Source organism: Drosophila kikkawai, chromosome 3L (genome assembly GCF_030179895.1).
Source record: "Drosophila kikkawai strain 14028-0561.14 chromosome 3L, DkikHiC1v2, whole genome shotgun sequence".
Taxonomy (NCBI): domain Eukaryota; kingdom Metazoa; phylum Arthropoda; class Insecta; order Diptera; family Drosophilidae; genus Drosophila; species Drosophila kikkawai.
Genome location: NC_091730.1, coordinates 16,420,448 through 16,437,382, shown reverse-complemented (window position 1 = coordinate 16,437,382; position 16,935 = coordinate 16,420,448). Strand labels below are relative to the sequence as shown.

Below are 16,935 nucleotides of genomic sequence, written 5' to 3'. Positions count from 1 at the left end.
CAAGGGGAAGTGAGTCCGTCGAAGTGCGGCGGCAGATGCAGATTATAAAAAATCCCCAGGCAGGCAGAGAGACAGACTGAGAACGAGGCCAGGAGGCAACAGAATTTAATATAAAGCATATTAACTTTGATGCCAAATGACCGCCAGGCGAAGGACGTAGGCACTGGATGCTAATGGGGCGGGGGCGGTCAGAAGGAGAAATCTCCGGGTACCGTCCGTCCAACACATGTTTGACGATGATGCGCGCTTTTGAAGTCGCTGTTGGCTGTTAGGACCAACGTGGGTTCGACCGCCTGACAAGCGTTTAAAAAGGTTTTATTTACACCGAAGACAGCGGCAGAAGCCGGTCCGAGAATGGGTCTCTCTCTCTCTCTCACTGGCCCTGGTCCTGGTCCAATGTGCAGCGCAATTAAGTTGCCAACAACTTTGAAATTATGCAATTATGGGTATGAGAAATTGCCTGGAAATTACACGAGAGACTTGACGAACAGCGGCAGTCAAGAGCAGCAAGTGCACTGAAGAGAAATTAGTACTTTTTGAAATTAATTTAAATTTTTAAAATAAAAAAAAATAATGTTTTTGCGCAGCACATTGATAAGAGCTTTCTTACTTGCTTCTGCAACATCTATAGGTGTTGCTCAACATTGTCTTAGCAACATTTTAATTTATTTGGATGTCTCGCAACATGTTCCTAGCAATTGTCAACAATTTCCTTTGAATCTCGCCCATTTAAATTTAATTTTTATATAAATTTAAGCATAAATTAAGAAATGTCAACGTGTGGTTACAAGATATCTCAAGTCTAATTTTCCTTCATTTTTTCTTTAAATTTCCCGTATTTTTTCCAGTGTTCCTGAAGCCAAAGTGAAGCTTAAAACAGCTCAAGTGGAGCTCGGCTCCCAACTCAGAGCCTACTTGATTATTTATTAAAACGAAAGTTAAACAGCGAAAGGAAGCAATTTTCCATATAAAAGAAGCGAACTCCGCTGCTGCTGAGGAAGCCAAGAGAGATACATTCGCCGAGGCCATGTATCTATGCAAGTTCTGCCGGCTCTTGCCGGCTTCTGGCTCTCCTCTCCAGAGCGTAATTGCCATGTTTAAAGTGTGATTAATTTGTAATCATCAAAAAGGCAAAAACAGGCATGGCCATGCAGGAAAAGAAGTGGCTCCCTCCCTCTCTTCTGAGGCTCGGCGCAAATGTTTGCATTTTAAGTTTGCCAGCCAAAGTCAAAGTAAAAGCCAAAGCCAGGAATCGCCTTAGGGCTCTAAATGGGGACTGGGAGTTGGACGGGAACTGCGGGCCAACAGCGTGTTCTCTAAGTAATTGAGTTTGCTCGCAGAGGCGTTGAAAGTGGCGGGGTATGGTGAGGATCGGGAGTAGGGATATAATGAGCAGGCATAGCTATATATGCTTAGTGGTCGTCTTTACTATGATAATCTACAGATTTATCACAATGAGAAAATAGCAGAGGATATTGTTATTATACTCAAGAGATTTTTTGAAGTAAATTGTATGAAGGATTAATATATAATACATTTTGAAAACAACAAAAGTGAGTTTCCTACTCTTTCGATTTTTATTACAATTTTTATTTTACCTACTACTGTTATTTTTTACCCAGAAATATTTATGTTATCCACTTCTACAAGTTATTAGAATTTTTAAAATTTAATTAAGATTTTCCTCATGCAAACAACTTCATCTTCAATGAGTTTACGCTGTGTTCAAGTTTACTTCCACTTCTTACACCAAAACATTCTTTATCAATCGCTTATCCACGACTATCGTCAATTATTAGCTGACAACTTTATTAGCACCTTGAGAAAGCAAGTTGGAAAGAAGCAGTGCGCAGTAAACATGATTCTCAGACAGGTCTAATTACAGATACCGGCTATTAGAATGCATCCAACAGATACACGAACGATCCATAAAAGCCAATCGCAAAATCATTGCCGTTAATTAGGCGGAAGTATAAATCCCAGCATGGCTTTAAAGTCAAAAACCAAATAAAGCAGGAAACTGACAAAGACATCCTCGTCGATAATCAATATTACCAATATTTTAATATATAAGATATTAGCTATCTCTTAGATGTTTCGGATGATGAAAATACATTCAAACAACAATCTAATGAAAGAATATTGAGAGGGAAGTTTTCTTTTTTTTTTTTTTAAAGCTTTTTAGAGGCTGTAAGTTCGTTCAAAGTGTAAGTACAACTGACTTTTATATATACTAAAAGCAAATGTGTCTAAGAAAACCTTGCATCACAGTAACAACCCATAGGAGGTTTGTTTTGAAATAAATTTAATTAAAACAACCTTTTGGAAAACAGATTGTTAACCTGGTTTGGATATTTGAAACTGAATAGTCAAGTTTACAACACTGAAAACTATCAAGGAGGTGAGTGGCCTACTGACTTTGCCGTCCCGACATTCCAAATAATTACAAGCTATTAAAATTTATGAGCGCCAAGGAAAATAAGTAGCATACTCTATGGTTACATACATGCATCTTCGAGATACAATGCGTCTACCCGTATCGAGTTGCCCCAATCCCAGCCTGTTTTGGCCAGACTTTGGTTCTGGTTTCCAGCATTGATTGAAAATTAAGTTGTGTCTGCCCAATCTCTCTCCATTCAATCATTCCCCGATAATATGTCTTTAAATTCAATAGGAAAATTTATAGAAAAAGTGCACTATCTTCTAATAGATATAATACAACAATTTGTAATAGATTTAATAAAGATAATGAAATCATTTCGCCAACTTATAATTATTATTAATATTATATAGAGCCCACAGGAGACATTGTAGACACTCACTATGAATCCTTGTCACATAAAGTAAATGCGATAGCTTTTCCAAATTCACCTAAATCCGCTTCATAAACCTGAAGCCCAAGTGATGGCTACATCATGCTCTTCCACTTGATTTACGTCTAACTGTAATCGTAGAAATATATCAGGCAAAAGGCTGGTAGAGCCCAAGACACAGCCAAGTCTGCGCTCACAGAACTACTGCAGCCACAAAAATCAATCCAGTTTGCAGGGGCCTGATACACATAAAGAAATTTAACTATCATTTACTTTCTAATAATTAAAAGTAATTTAAAACAAAAGGAAACTGCAGTACTAAACCATAAGCTAATTAAGCCTTAATTCAGTTAAATAAAAATCTAAAAAATCAGTTACCTTTCTAGAAAGTAGTTTACATTTTCCCAGTTAAATTCTTGTATTTTCTTCCTGTGCTCCTCATTGCATATATGCTGGGGCGCGGACATAACGGCTTGCCAACCTTAGTCAAGAGCTCCGGCATAAAATCAATTACATTGACAAATGAGCAGCTGACAAGTTGGGGATAGAGAGAGAGCACCGGTGGCTGCCAAAGGGGCATGTGTCAGAGCCTCCCAAAAGCGCCTTTTGCCCCGCAGTCCATATGGATGCCACACGGGGGGCTGGCCAGGTGAATGTATACAGTGGGACAGATGGAGAGTTTAGCCTTTAAAATGCTGGGAACCCTATTTGGTAAGTTTACTTTAAATATATTAAATACTTTTCCTTCTGGAAAAAGAAATATAAAAAGAGTAAAATCTACAATTTATTTAAACATTTTTTTAAAGAAAAAGGTTTGAAAATGTTAACAAGGCATATTACTCATACGCAGTGTTTACCATGCTTGAAAATTACAAAAAATTTGTCTTAGTTCCTTGTAAATATCTTTAAAATAAATCTACAATAATTAAAAAACTAAATATAAAACTGTAAAATTAAGAATGTATTTTAGCATTATATTAAGAAAAATGTTAAAATGCATATTACTCATACGCAACGTTTAGGATGCTTACATATTATATTTCCAGGCTGAAGTTCTTTAAAGTAATCTTCAAAAAAAAGCCTGCAAAAATGTATTCCCTTTGTTTATTTATTATTTGAACATTTAACTTCATTTAGAACAGAACATATTTTATTCAGAACGCATCATCTTCATCTTCTGGCGCTGCAGCTTCTTCTTGGACAGCTTCTTCTTTGTGGGCTCATCATCGGTTACCTTGGAGACAACTTCCTCCTCTTCGGTAAGGATCACCTCGACATGGCATGGCGACGACATGTAGGGATTGATGCGACCATGAGCACGGAACGTGCGCCGACGCATGCACTGGGCGCGATTAACTTGAATGTGGTGGACAACCAGACGATCGGCATCCAGACCCTTGCAGTCAGCGTTGGCTTCTGCGTTGCGCAGCAGATGCAGTAGGAACTTGGCGGACTTCTTGGGCCAACGTCCTTGCGTGGTCTTCCATTGCTTGGCCTGGGCGCAACGGCCGACTCCACCGTTAAAGAGGCGAAAGGGCACGCACTCCTTCTGGTCGATGACGGCCTTCAGGTAGCGCTGGGCACGGCGCAGAGGCATACGCTTGATGGCCTGGGCGGTCTCATAGGTATTCTTGAAATGCACACGTAGATTGGGTGCGCGTGCCTTGCAGGACTTGGCCACGTTGTCAGGCTCGCGGGAGTAACGACCCATTGTTCAATATATCCTGAAATTAATAAAAACACAAACAAAATCATTAAATAATTCACTGGTAATTTAAAAATGTAAAATATTGTAGTAAGTTTACTTTTTATTTCTTTGCTTATTGTCACGTGGTCTTTCTTTTTTCGGTATAGATCTTAGAGTGTGAGCATCACACGATAACTTCACTATCGTTTATACTTTTATTGATATATCGCAACCTTACTTCATATTCATCGATATATCCTTATAACCCTACTACACTATTTTGTAGCCCAATGGACCCCACTGTGGCTGATTGGCTTTACCTTCTCCATTCTAAACAAGAAATCGGACATTTTGGGACACGCGGAACATATGCCTTGACTTCAGACCCTACCCCATCCTCGTTCCATGAATTATGTGACTTATTAAAACGTCATTCGAGCTGACAAGTTGCCTTTGCCACTGTCGCTGTGTCCACATGACTCCAGCAGGAAACTTGTAATTGTTATGTGCGGACGGTCCATCAATCGTCTTTCATCCTTATCCCCCTATACCTGTCCGTTGACTTTATCAATTTGCATAAATAATTCCAAACTGATTGATTTTTTTTTTGGGTTTTATAAAGTTATGTTTATACCCTTCTGGGGTATTTTAATTGCAACGCAGTGAAGGAGTCATTTCCGAACCTATAATTCATATATATTCTTGATCAGCATCAACAATAGCTTCCCTTTCTGTTTTTTATGTATTATCTAATATTCTTCTCCTATTTTCCAATTTTTTGGCGAGAATTCAATTACAAAAACACTCCCCGTGACAAATGTCACACTTGGTAAACCAAAGAATTTTCCTCGTTTTCCCCCTGTTTAAAGCTCATCCTCCCTGTGGTAGCATTAGGTTTTGGCTTATGCCACGATGGCTGGATGCTCCTGAATGCATTAATTAAATTTAATTAAAATGTGTCAACCGAGCTTGTCATAACAAATTCGTCTCACATTTGAGTTACATCCAAGCAGTATATGTGGCAACAAAATGGCTCATTAAAAACTTTTATGACGATGAAATGACGAAGGCGAAGGCTGTTAAAGCCTGGCCAAAAAGTGTGGTCAGGATAAGCAAGTATGTACATATGTATGTTGATATATGGGTATGTGTACGTTCAGTTAATTAGAGGCATCATAATGCAGATACATGCTCTCCTTTCAACAGATAATTGAAGACTACCTTTACTTTATCTTTTAAAATGTTTGAGGATGAATTGATTTGGGAATTCTGGAAAACTCCTAGAATTCTGGTAGCTATTTGTATTTAAGGCATAACATAACAATATAAACTTCCCCGCTATTTATTAGCTAATTTAATTCATGTCAATCCCCCTAACTTACTTTTAATTTAAATATTGAACTAGGCAATTTCGCTGTAACTGATTCAAGAGCCACTTTCAAGCTTCATATTAAGTACCCCACTTCGTTATCCTTTCAGCTTGCTCTATATATCCCTCAGATGTGATCCTGGCACCGGCACAAACTCACCCGTGGGTGTCGTTAATTGAAATTATTATACTTGTCTGTGGTATCATAAATGCGACTCGTTAAATTTGTATGTATGACACTCTAACGCACACCCATTCACAGGGCATGCATAATGCGTGAGTGGGTGTGTTGCGTGCTATATATATAACTGCCAGCTTCCAGTTCCCATATATATATGCAGCCTCATATCCTGCTCATTTTGCGCGTCCCCGCGCTGTGTCGGTGTCTATGGAGTCTGTGTCTCTCACTTATTTGCATGGCGTCGTCATCGCATCAGCGACAAAATGGAAATTTGTTGCCGCATTGCTCATGGCGTCATGGCCACGCCCCCTTGAATCAACACCACCCCCATGCTACCAGCCATCCCCTCTCGCAAGGCTCCCTCTTGGGCCGCCGTCCATGTGTGGGGGCCCGTTGTTGCTGCTGCTTTAATGTGTCAAGTGTTTTATTTGTGCGTGTTACCTACTTTGATTTTATTTGCCCCGCTAGCAGGGGGAAATACACATACACTGAGAAAAATAAAATGTATAAAAAATAGTTATATGGATAAAATATAATTAAGTAAATTTAAACTCTCTTTTAATGATTGTTTATAGGTTTTTAAATCTATTTATTTATGTATTTGCAAAGTTATTTGGTCTATATTTCTATGAAAAAGTAGGTGGAACTATTTTTTTTTTACAATGCACAATGGAATGGCTGGAACTAATAATAAATAATAACTTGGGGAACATTTACAGTGTAAATCTTGTAGCAGAAAACTTTGTAATATTATTATAAATATTATTTCCAGTGTATATATTACATTAATAGCCTTGTAATAATATTTATAATATTATTATTCATAGACAGTTAAAAATAGAATATTTTAATCTTTTTTATAATGAATTCTATAGTATTTTTGGTGAATAAAAATTTTTGCCTTTCTAATAATTATTAAAATATTCAAATAAAAATTAAATAAAATATTAAATAAATTTTCTAAATATTATTCTCTAAAATATACTCCATTCTATTCCCTAAAATGTAATTCTTAGTTAAATTTAAACAACTTAGGACTCTTCCTTGAGTGCAGAAAAATGCCTTCATACTCCTGGCCACACATAAAACCCACCTTACCTGGCCCAATGCTACTGGAGCCATGTAGGTAGGCAGGGATTCCACTTGTGTATACCTCACTTGCTTTTATGTTTAATTCATGCGCAAATTGTCGCGGAAATCTGACGTCAAGTGTATTAAACGCCAGCATGCGCTGCTTTTGATTTATGGACCCAGTTGGCTGCTGCTGCTGCCACTGCCATTTTGGACCCAGAATGAGAACGAACGAAGGGAACTGGCCGTCAATTCCAATAGCGAAGTGAAATTGTTGCTAATTTATGAGCGAGTGTAAGTCGCGGTCCACAAAAATATTCCTTGGACGCTTAACGAGCGGCGACACTTGCGTTTTAAAGTCGGGATTAAGTGAGAAATGTCAGCCATAAATTGTAGATCAATAAAGGGATAATTACGGGGCATTCAAGATGGTATATAAATTAATAAAAATATGTGACTCATATGACTAGAGTTGGTAAATTTATATTTCTAGAACTTTTGAGTTGTCTCTAGGAATAATTTATTTAAAAAAGACTGCAACATTTTAATTTAATTAAAGAATATTTATATTATCAAAGAAGTAGAATCTCAAGGAAGTAGAATCTCCATATCTCTTTACGCATCTCCATTTTAATAAGTAGTTACCATCTTGTGGCCTTAATAACAACCATTCATCAACTCCTTGTGGCCAATCATCTCAAAGGAAGGCTACTTAAGTTGGTCATTTAAAATCAATTAACACGACAATTTGGGTGAACACACCCCGCGCTACACGGCAATTGGTAATTATGCAACTCGCCAAACGAGCCGCCGCAGAAGAATCATGTAGATTGAAATCTGGCTGAAAGTGTAGCAATTGCTTAGGGCTTCGATGCTAATGGTACTGTAATTATGTGTCAATTATAAATGGATCAATCAAGCGTGGAAGTCGGTAGAAAGAGTAACCACAAGAGAAGACTTTGGATTACTATTACGGTTTGATTTAATTTTTTAAAATTAAATTAAAGCTTAAAGATAGCTCAAATCCTTTGTATTTTATCTTTTAACCTTCAAAGGTTCCTTATCTTCTGTAGGTTTTTTTTATCAGTTGAAAATCACTCAGCATCTAGCGAATTAATTGACGATCCTGCCACTTTGTCTTCCTTGTCTGCATATCAAGTTGCTGTCGCCGCTCGACGCTTTCGAATGCCATGGATGGCTGCCAAGATAGCAACTGGCTGGTAGTAGTCGCGGTCTAAGCCGGAGATGGAGTCAGGAGTTGGGAGGGAGTCATCTCGGGGGCCATCCCAGAGCCAGGTGGGCTCGCGATCGATGCCAAAGTCAGGAAGCCAAAAGCGCAAAGCCAAACAGGCGGAAATCACTGGGGAATGGCAGGGAAAAGAAGATGAGCTCTCAGCTAGAATATTTTGTAGCTGAAAAATGTTATAAAATTAAATATTTTAAAATTTTTATGGTATTAAAAATCAAGAACAAAAAGATATAGAAAAATCTTGAATTAAATAAATAATTTTCAATATGAAAAGTTTAGGGTTTAACAATTGGAAATACCTATTTCTATACTAATTTCTTTTTTAGTGGCAAAAATTTCTTTCTTTTAGCCTAAAATTGCCACATTTTATCCACTTTGTTGCTTGTACTAGATGTCAACACTGTTGAGACCTGATTATTATGCAAGGCCTGTCAAGAAGTGCCTTCTCTTGGTGGTGCCTAGCTAGCTGTTGTCTTCTCTCACTGATTACGTAATCGCCAGCAGAGCCAGAGCCGCCTTGTGGACTGCTGTAGACCGTTTTAATTGCCTCAAATTAAACTATCATTAAAATATGTTGCAAAAAAAAAAGCCCGTATGCTAGAAATCAATATCAATTTCATATTACATTATACATATCACAGAATTTTTTATATATGTATATAGAAAAGTGGAAGAAAAATTGCAAATTGATTAAAAGCTATTAGCATGTTCTTTATCACTCAACACATAAGACTATGAGGAAGAGGAGGCTCTGTTAGAGGAGGTTCTTCTCCTTGTGGGATTGGGTGTGGGCTGGGTTCCACTTCCCAGCAGCCTGCGGTTAAATGACAGCTCTGGGGCAACTATGGCCAATTGCAGGCTCTTTCTTCCATCGTGACCAGGAGGAAGAGGCTAAGGAGGAGTCATCCAGTTAGTTGGGTGCTCAAATTTTATGGACATGCGTTGATGAATGCTTCTTACGATGGGCAGGATGTTGACATCAGATAGGCTAGGTAAACTCAGAGAATAACTAAGCCTTAAAAATAACACTAAAGATGTTAATTTCTGATAACAATTTTGTAAGATTTGAGTAACTTTTGAGTATTTCAACCATCCGATTTCAATAATATATCTATTCTACTCTCCAAATAACTTGTTTACCTAGCCTACTTTCTTCTTTTATCGATAAAAATCAGGGAAAAACTTTGCCAATACCCAAAACCCCAACTGCGGCCACAGAATTTTCCACAATTCCTGCCTTTTATTATGCGATTCATCAATTTTATTGTTTCCTCTCTATTTTTTGTGGTATTTTTTCTGTTGCCATAAAACTATTGCAATTCCAATTTGGCAATTTCCAATTCGTAGACCGCAACTAATTTGAACTTTATTATTTGGAATACGATTCGAGGGGGCAAGAGTCAAACGCAATAAATCACTCATACGCCAAGTGTGCCAAAGAGAAAACTGATTGGCTGTGTGTGTGTGGGGGTGGGATTTTGGGGGAAAATCTAAGGGAACTTTTATGGTTCGTCGACCAGCCGTGGGTCACGATTTTCTTCTGTCCTGGACCACTTTGACTTTCCTCCTAACCAATTTCCCGCTTATTTACGCAGTTGACATGTGCAACACGTGTGCTGACAAATCATCGCTGGACTGGGAGATATATGCGAGGGGGTGGAGGATATCGACCTCCCTTAACCCCTTGCCAGCTGAGAGACAATTTAACACCTGAGTGAGGGAGAGTTGGAAATAATTTATTGACACATTTCGCCTGCCACACTCGCTGGCCACTTGGTTGTGATTTTCACCCCTCTGACAATTTTATGCCCAGGTAAGCAGAAGCACAGCCATGTGTTGGGGTTCAAATACCTCTGAATAGGGGAAATATTAACAGGAAAAATCGTATAGAAAATTATATAAAATAAATTTAGAAAATTATAAAAAGAAAAATATAAATATTAAAACACCTAATATCTCCAGAAGACTTTTTACACACTTTTTCTCAGCTTTCTCTTTATTTTTGTTGTAGTTTTTTGTAGTGCATTCTTATTTCTTTTAGTGTATTAACTACTCACTATTGCTTTTCCTACAACTATCTTCAAGGCAATGTCCTCTTTTTCTCCGATTTAGTTTCTGTTTTGTTTTATAGCTTAACACTTGACTGCTTTTGTCGCTGGCATTGCACTCACTTAGGACCAATTACGGCTAATGTCTCAATTAAGCGGCAGTTATGAAAATTATTGGCTTACGGTCTTAACCTTCCTTTCCCCCTTTTTTTTTTTGTTGGTTTCTGTTTTCTACTCTGGTTGCACCTATTTGCCATGGCAGTTGCGGCTAATGGGTTAAGTGCAGCCGTAGTTCCAGCTGATTAGATGATGCCCGATGGGTGCACCGATGGACTTGGACTTGGACCAGAGAGAGCTGGAGTTGAATGTACTTGGCCGAAAGGGGAGATTTTCTATAAAGGAAACTGAGATCTAAAGCGATGGGCGGTGCCGCATTTGATGGAAATTTAATGACACTCAAGGTACTAGGCGTGAGCCACTTTAAAAAAGCTGACACAAAACACATTATGCTGAAAAGACTGCTCTAGATTAAATTATATACTTTTTCAGATTTTTTTTAAGAGTTAATTTGAAGAAGAAGAGAGAAGGATAAATAAATTTATTTGAGTTTTTTTACGTTTAAAATTGTATTTATTGTTTACAAATAAAGGAACCTTGTAAATATTATTTTAAATTTATTTTAATGAATTTTCTTATAAAAACCATTATAATCACCCTATCCTTTTCCATTTCCATAATTTCTTATGCCAGCTAACAGCTTTATTTAACTGGCACTCAATTCATGTTAACTCATTGTACATATGTTCTTTCTCTCTCTCGGACAGAACTCATGCGGATATATATTTTAACAAAAAACAAATCAAGTTGTAAATGTGTACAGGTTTCTGCTGCATCATCCTGCCTTGCTCTTCTCACACCTCCTTAACTCTACTCGAGTCGTAATGTTCGCGGTGATCTATTCAAATTTCATAACATGTGTCAAAGTCAAAGCGAGAGGCAGTTAAAGTTGCCTTGGCTACTTGGTAATCTGGACCCCTTGCCAGAGCTCTGCAGGGGTAATAAGATATGCTCAGTTGGATCCCCTCACAAGCACCAAAAAAACACTGCAATTTATAAATAATTTTAAAATATGAGTAATATTTTGTTTGCAATTCTGGGAGATATAAATGATGCTGTACTGATTTAAATAAAATTAATATAGTTAAGCATTTCGAAATTAAATGCTATTAATTTAAAATAATCAATATATGATGCTTATGGATTTATTTTTTTAATATCTAAGCTTCTACTATGAAATACACAATTTCAAAATCAAAAATCAAAGCCAGTCAATTATTATAAAATTAAAAAGGTTTTATAAACTCTTAAAAATTTATTCTAAAAAATTTTAAATCGTCAAAAAGAAAAATGTGCATTGAATGTGGCATCAAAAACAATTATATTGCATACTTTTAGGCACATTTTAGGGTGTTTTAAAATCCCAAATACTTTCTTTTCTTTGTTTTCGAGATTTTTTTAACCTATTTATAATATTTTTTAATAAATTCCTCAAAATCTTGTTTTCCCTTTTTTTTTCTCAAAAATAATTCAAAATTTCTCTTCGTATTTCTCTCAGTGCAAATTGGCCAACTCTGCGTTTCTCTGCATTCTGGCTGATTGTGATTGGGATGCCTGCAGTGCGGACTTCGGCTACCGTTGCAATCGCTAGAGTTTCTTGTTTTTCCTTTTTTTCGCTCTGGCTGCCTCCTTTCAGTGAAAAGTTTGCCTTAAATTTAATTTTTTTTGCTTATTTTCTTATTCGTTTTTCGGTTAGTCAGCTCATTCATGCTGCCAGGCTGTCTCAAAGCTCCGTTATGGTGTGCGAAACCAGTCCCAGAGTCAGCCAGCTTCCAGTCTACAGGCTCCTGTCTTCCGTCTTCGGTCTCCTCGGTGTCTGTCCCCAGGTCTTTCTCCCAGTTGGCAGCTTAAGGTGAACTGCATAGTCGGGGGGATTACTTAATTATGAAGTGACTTGGACAAAAGAGGCAGCAGCGACACCCAGCACCGCAAGAAGGCAGGAAGTCTCCTTCGGCTTGAACTTCCTCTGTATCCTCGTGTCAGCACTAAAATTTTATCATTTGAGCCCTTTTTTTGGGATATCTTGTTGCGGCGAAGTTTTGGTTGGGATTATGTGATATATATGTTGATGATGTGATATTATTTTAATTTAAATATAGCTCAGAGATGTGAATAGAAAGATTTATTATATAATATTATATATATTTTTTTAGAAAACTGACTAAAACCTTTGCAAAATATTTATCTGAAAGGTTTTAAACCCCTTTAAAAATGTGTCTAGTTATTCCTTAAAATTGTACATTGTGGGAAAAAAATTGTATAGCATACTTTTAGGCATATTTTCAAAGGTTTTAAAACCCCCAGTTATTTCTGAAGCACACAAGTTAGACTCATATAGTATTCAATATTCAAATAATAAAATAATAAAAAGTTCATTTATAATAATAAATCTAAGAAAATAACACATAATGAAGTACCAACAAATTTGTATTCCATAATTTCTAGATACATTTCAAAGAGTTTTCATTACCTCAGTGATTTCTAGAGCACCCTAGGTTAGACTCATAAGAGTATTCAATATTCACCCTTCCCCAGTTCGACATTCCTGCACAGATTCCTTGTTATTTTTGTAGACTCCTCTTCTTTTTGGGTCTTTGCATTTGTTTTAGGCTTATCAGGCAGTACAAGTATGAAAAACCAAAAAATTGCTGTAAGCTTTGCACAAAAAATATGACATTGACAGACACTTAAAGCTGCTTAGTGGCATTTTCAGATAGCTGCAACACACAAAACTTGGTCCTTTGCATATTTTATATATATTTTATATATACATACCATCATTTTTTTTTTGCAGAATTTTTGTAACTTTTCCTTTGTGGATTATTTGCATGGAGAATGCTTTAAGCCTTGGCATAAGCCCCACAGCTGCCGACAGTGGCTAGAAAATTTCATTCTGCTTTAATTAGATAATTTGTCCAGGGGCCCCGGAGGAAAGTTTCCATCTATATATTTTTTTCCTACGTTTTTTCCGCATTTTTTCCGTAACCATGGTCACACCTGGAGGGCCAGCGCGAATTTGCATTGCTAAGCACTTGCAAACATTTCATTATGCAGCTTAGCGAAATATCTAATGCAGCCCAAGGGCAAAATTGCGAAAAGAAATATACCGCCCGCTTGTCCCTAGGTTTTTTCTCTAAAAAATAAAGAAGTTATGATAAAAAGGTAAAGAGGATCCTCATCTAAAGTGGTTTCAGGCCATGGAGTCCCTTGCCGCAGGATGAGGCACTCAGAGGAGGTAAGAAGCAAATCCAAGTCAGGGTTAATTGTACTTATAATGGATAAAGTACTGTTCAGGAAGCTATTCGGGAAAGTAGTTGGCTAATTAGAATGGTTAATAAAAGGGGAAATATAAATAAGTTCTTAGAGCCAATGAATTTAATATTAGAAAACCATAAAAATATTAAACAAATACAAAATCTGTAGTAACTCCTCTTTAAGTTTATAATTATTATTAAAATGTAACCCTTCCTGTCTTTTTTATTGGATTTTTTCCACCACTTAACTTCTTTTCCATTTTCCTTTTCCTTTCTAAGCACATTTTCTTTTGAAAAATTACAACGCAAAGTATTTTCAATTTAGAAAATAAGCAGAAAATGACATGCCATGCATTTTCCTGGCACTCCTTCCGCTTTTTTATTTCTTCTCCCCAATGACCATTTGATTCTTGCCACGCTCCTTGGCTCGCTGTTATCCCTTTTTTTTCGCTGCTGCATTTTTTGTGGAACACTTGCTGCTGTCCTCTCACTTCTGCATTTTTATTTAAGTTGGCCTTAAAACAATTTTATGACACCATAAGTACAAAACAAATAAATTCCCTGGTCACTGCCAACGGACACTGCATGCTTTCCTCCCTAATGCCCACTGCATTCATCATGCGACCCGTTGACCAAGGATTCGAAACAAAAGAAAAAGCAAAAAGATATACATATAATAAATAAATGTAAGAAGAAAAAGGAAAATAGGGGAAAAAATGGGAAAATATTTTGCCACAATGGCTGGGATTCAAGGCGAAGTGCAACAGCGAAAGTAGCAAAAGCATCTGCTGAAATCAGTAACATTTTAAGAACTTAAAACAAAGAAAGAAAAATAAGTTTAAAAGTTAAGAAAGAAAAGAAGAAGAAGGTGTATAATTCTAAAGTAATAAATAATAAGAAAAAGGTAATGAAATTTAATAAACAAGAAAGAAACGTACTCAGTGAAGGTTTAAGTCTCTGTTTTGTAATTGATTTACTTAACTTTGGTCTAAAAGATGTTTTTAAGCTTTTAATTTATATTTTAAATATTTTTATAATTCATTTTTGTATTTTATATTTATTTTCATATTTATTTTTTTTTAAGAAAATTTTTAAAAGAATTTTTTGTCATAATATTAGCAATTACCTTTCCCTGGTAATACTATGATCTACATGCTCCCTCAATGGCCACAACAAACTGATCCTTAAAACCCTAAGCAAGAAAACTCGGTTTAAAAAATACAAAAAAACAAGAAAGGAAGCTAACTTCGGCACGCCGAAGTTTGTATACCCTTGCAGATTGGTTTTCATATTTATATTATAAATTATAATGCCGAAAACAGACACTAAACGGAGTTTCATAACATTTTACCTATACTTATTATGTTTACAGTTTGACAGTTACAGTTTACACAGAAAAAAAAATCCGGGATAAAGTCGCCAAAATCAATCCCAAGTGGGCATGATTTCGAGCTAAGGTCGGATTTTCTTAATATAAGAACGAACATACTTAATTTTTTCAATCTCGAAAATTCTTGATTCAATCCCGCTAACCTTAAAAATTTCAATCCCAATTTTTCTTAATTTAATCTCAAACATTCTTAAATTTTAATTTAAAAATTTAAATTTAAATTTAATTAAAAAAAAAAAAATTTTTTTTCTCGATTTAGTCCCCGAAATTCTTAATTATTTTAATCCCAAAAATCCTTGATTTAATCCCTCTAAAGTTCTTAGTGAGAAGTGAAAGAAGTTTTTATTTAAATCTGTAATTATAAAGCTACAAATGGTTATTAAATTAATTATATTAATGTATACATCTTATTAAAAGCCACTTAAACTTACTTTTCCTAGTTCCCGGTCGGGATTCGAACCCATGTCTCAGAAATCACAGACCGTCCGCTTACCAACTGGGCCACTGAGTCAAATCAAAAGCTAATGTCGGGAACGCGAATACATACAGTTTCAAGGAAAGAGCAAAAATTTTATCTCTCTCTCTGAGCTAAAAATAGATTTGCTGCTCTCACCAAATTTTTAAGAATATTTAGGTTTAATTCAAGAATGTTTGGGCTTATTATGCCTCTATAATCCCAAAATGAGATTAATTCAAGAATTCTTACGCTCATTTTGCCATTTTAATCCCGAAACGCGATTGATTCAAGAATTTGTAGGCTTAATTGGTAATTTTAATCCCGAAACGGGATTGATTCAAGGATTTTTACGCTTAATTTGTCATTTAATCCCGAAACGGGATTAACTCGACTGTCTAACCCCGAATCGTACTTAAAAATTTTAATCCACCACATCGAAAAAATCAAGAAAAATATTCTTGATTTTTTCGTTCTACCAGTTTTTCTGTGTACATTCCCAGTTTTACATTTTCTCTACATCTACGGATCACTTCTATGGCAGCTATATGATATAGTTCTCCGATTTTCATAATATCGTTACCAAAATTCTGAAATAATACTAAATGCTCATGTCTCAAAGTAGATGAAAATACGTTGAAAAACAACGAAGTTATAATTTTTTCTATCGTTTTCCCTATCGTTCCTATGGCAGCTATAAGATATAGTAGTCCGATTTTCATTAAATTTATACCAAAATTTTAGAATAATTCCAGAAGCTCATGTTTCAAATTAGATGAAAATACGTTGAAAAACAACGAAGGTATAATTTTTATACCCTTGCAGGGTATTATAATTTCAGTCAGAAGTTTGCAACGCAGTGAAGGAGACGTTTCCGACCCTATAAAGTATATATATTCTTGATCAGCATCAACAGCCGAGTCGATCTAGCCATGTCCGTCTGTCCGTCTGTCCGTCCGTCTGTCCGTCTGTCCGTCTGTCCGTCCGTCTGTCCGTTTCTACGCAAACTAGTCCCTCAGTTTTAAAGCTATCTGAATGAAACTTTGCATATAGTCTTCTATATACTCTCACTGCTATATATGTCGGAACGGGCCGGATCGGACGACTATATCATATAGCTGCCATACAAATGTTCGATAAATTTTTAGAAAAATAATTTTAACTTGGCTGTTTTTCAATATTATTCCATCATTTTTGAGATATAGCCTTTTTATATTATTCCAGAATTTTGGTAAAAATTTTATGAAAATCGGACCACTATATCTTATAGCTGCCATAGGAACGATCGGGAAATTAATCAAA

General features: G+C 36.2%; 2 protein-coding genes and 1 long non-coding RNA gene across 3 annotated transcripts in view; all 3 read right to left on the bottom strand.

Annotated features, from left to right (window-relative positions):
* LOC108074967 (uncharacterized) overlaps positions 1–16,935 on the bottom strand; it is a 65,401-nt gene that overhangs the window by 5,557 nt on the left and 42,909 nt on the right. The window lies entirely within an intron of this gene.
* On the bottom strand, positions 3,904–4,706 carry LOC108075119 (large ribosomal subunit protein uL22-like). The gene is made up of 2 exons (XM_017167402.2): positions 4,619–4,706; positions 3,904–4,537 (listed from the first exon to the last, which is right to left on the bottom strand). The coding sequence occupies exon 2, from the start codon at positions 4,522–4,524 to the stop codon at positions 3,964–3,966; it is 561 nt and encodes a 186-aa protein (XP_017022891.1). The 5' UTR covers positions 4,525–4,537; positions 4,619–4,706; the 3' UTR covers positions 3,904–3,963.
* LOC138928606 (uncharacterized) lies at positions 8,969–9,467 on the bottom strand. Its single transcript, XR_011445011.1, has 2 exons — positions 9,331–9,467; positions 8,969–9,261 (listed from the first exon to the last, which is right to left on the bottom strand). It is a non-coding gene; the product is annotated as an uncharacterized lncRNA (long non-coding RNA).

Coding starts and splice junctions, on each gene's coding strand:
- LOC108075119 (XM_017167402.2), bottom strand. CDS start 4,524: ATGGGTCGTTACTCCCGCGAGCCTGACAACGTGGCCAAGTCCTGCAAG.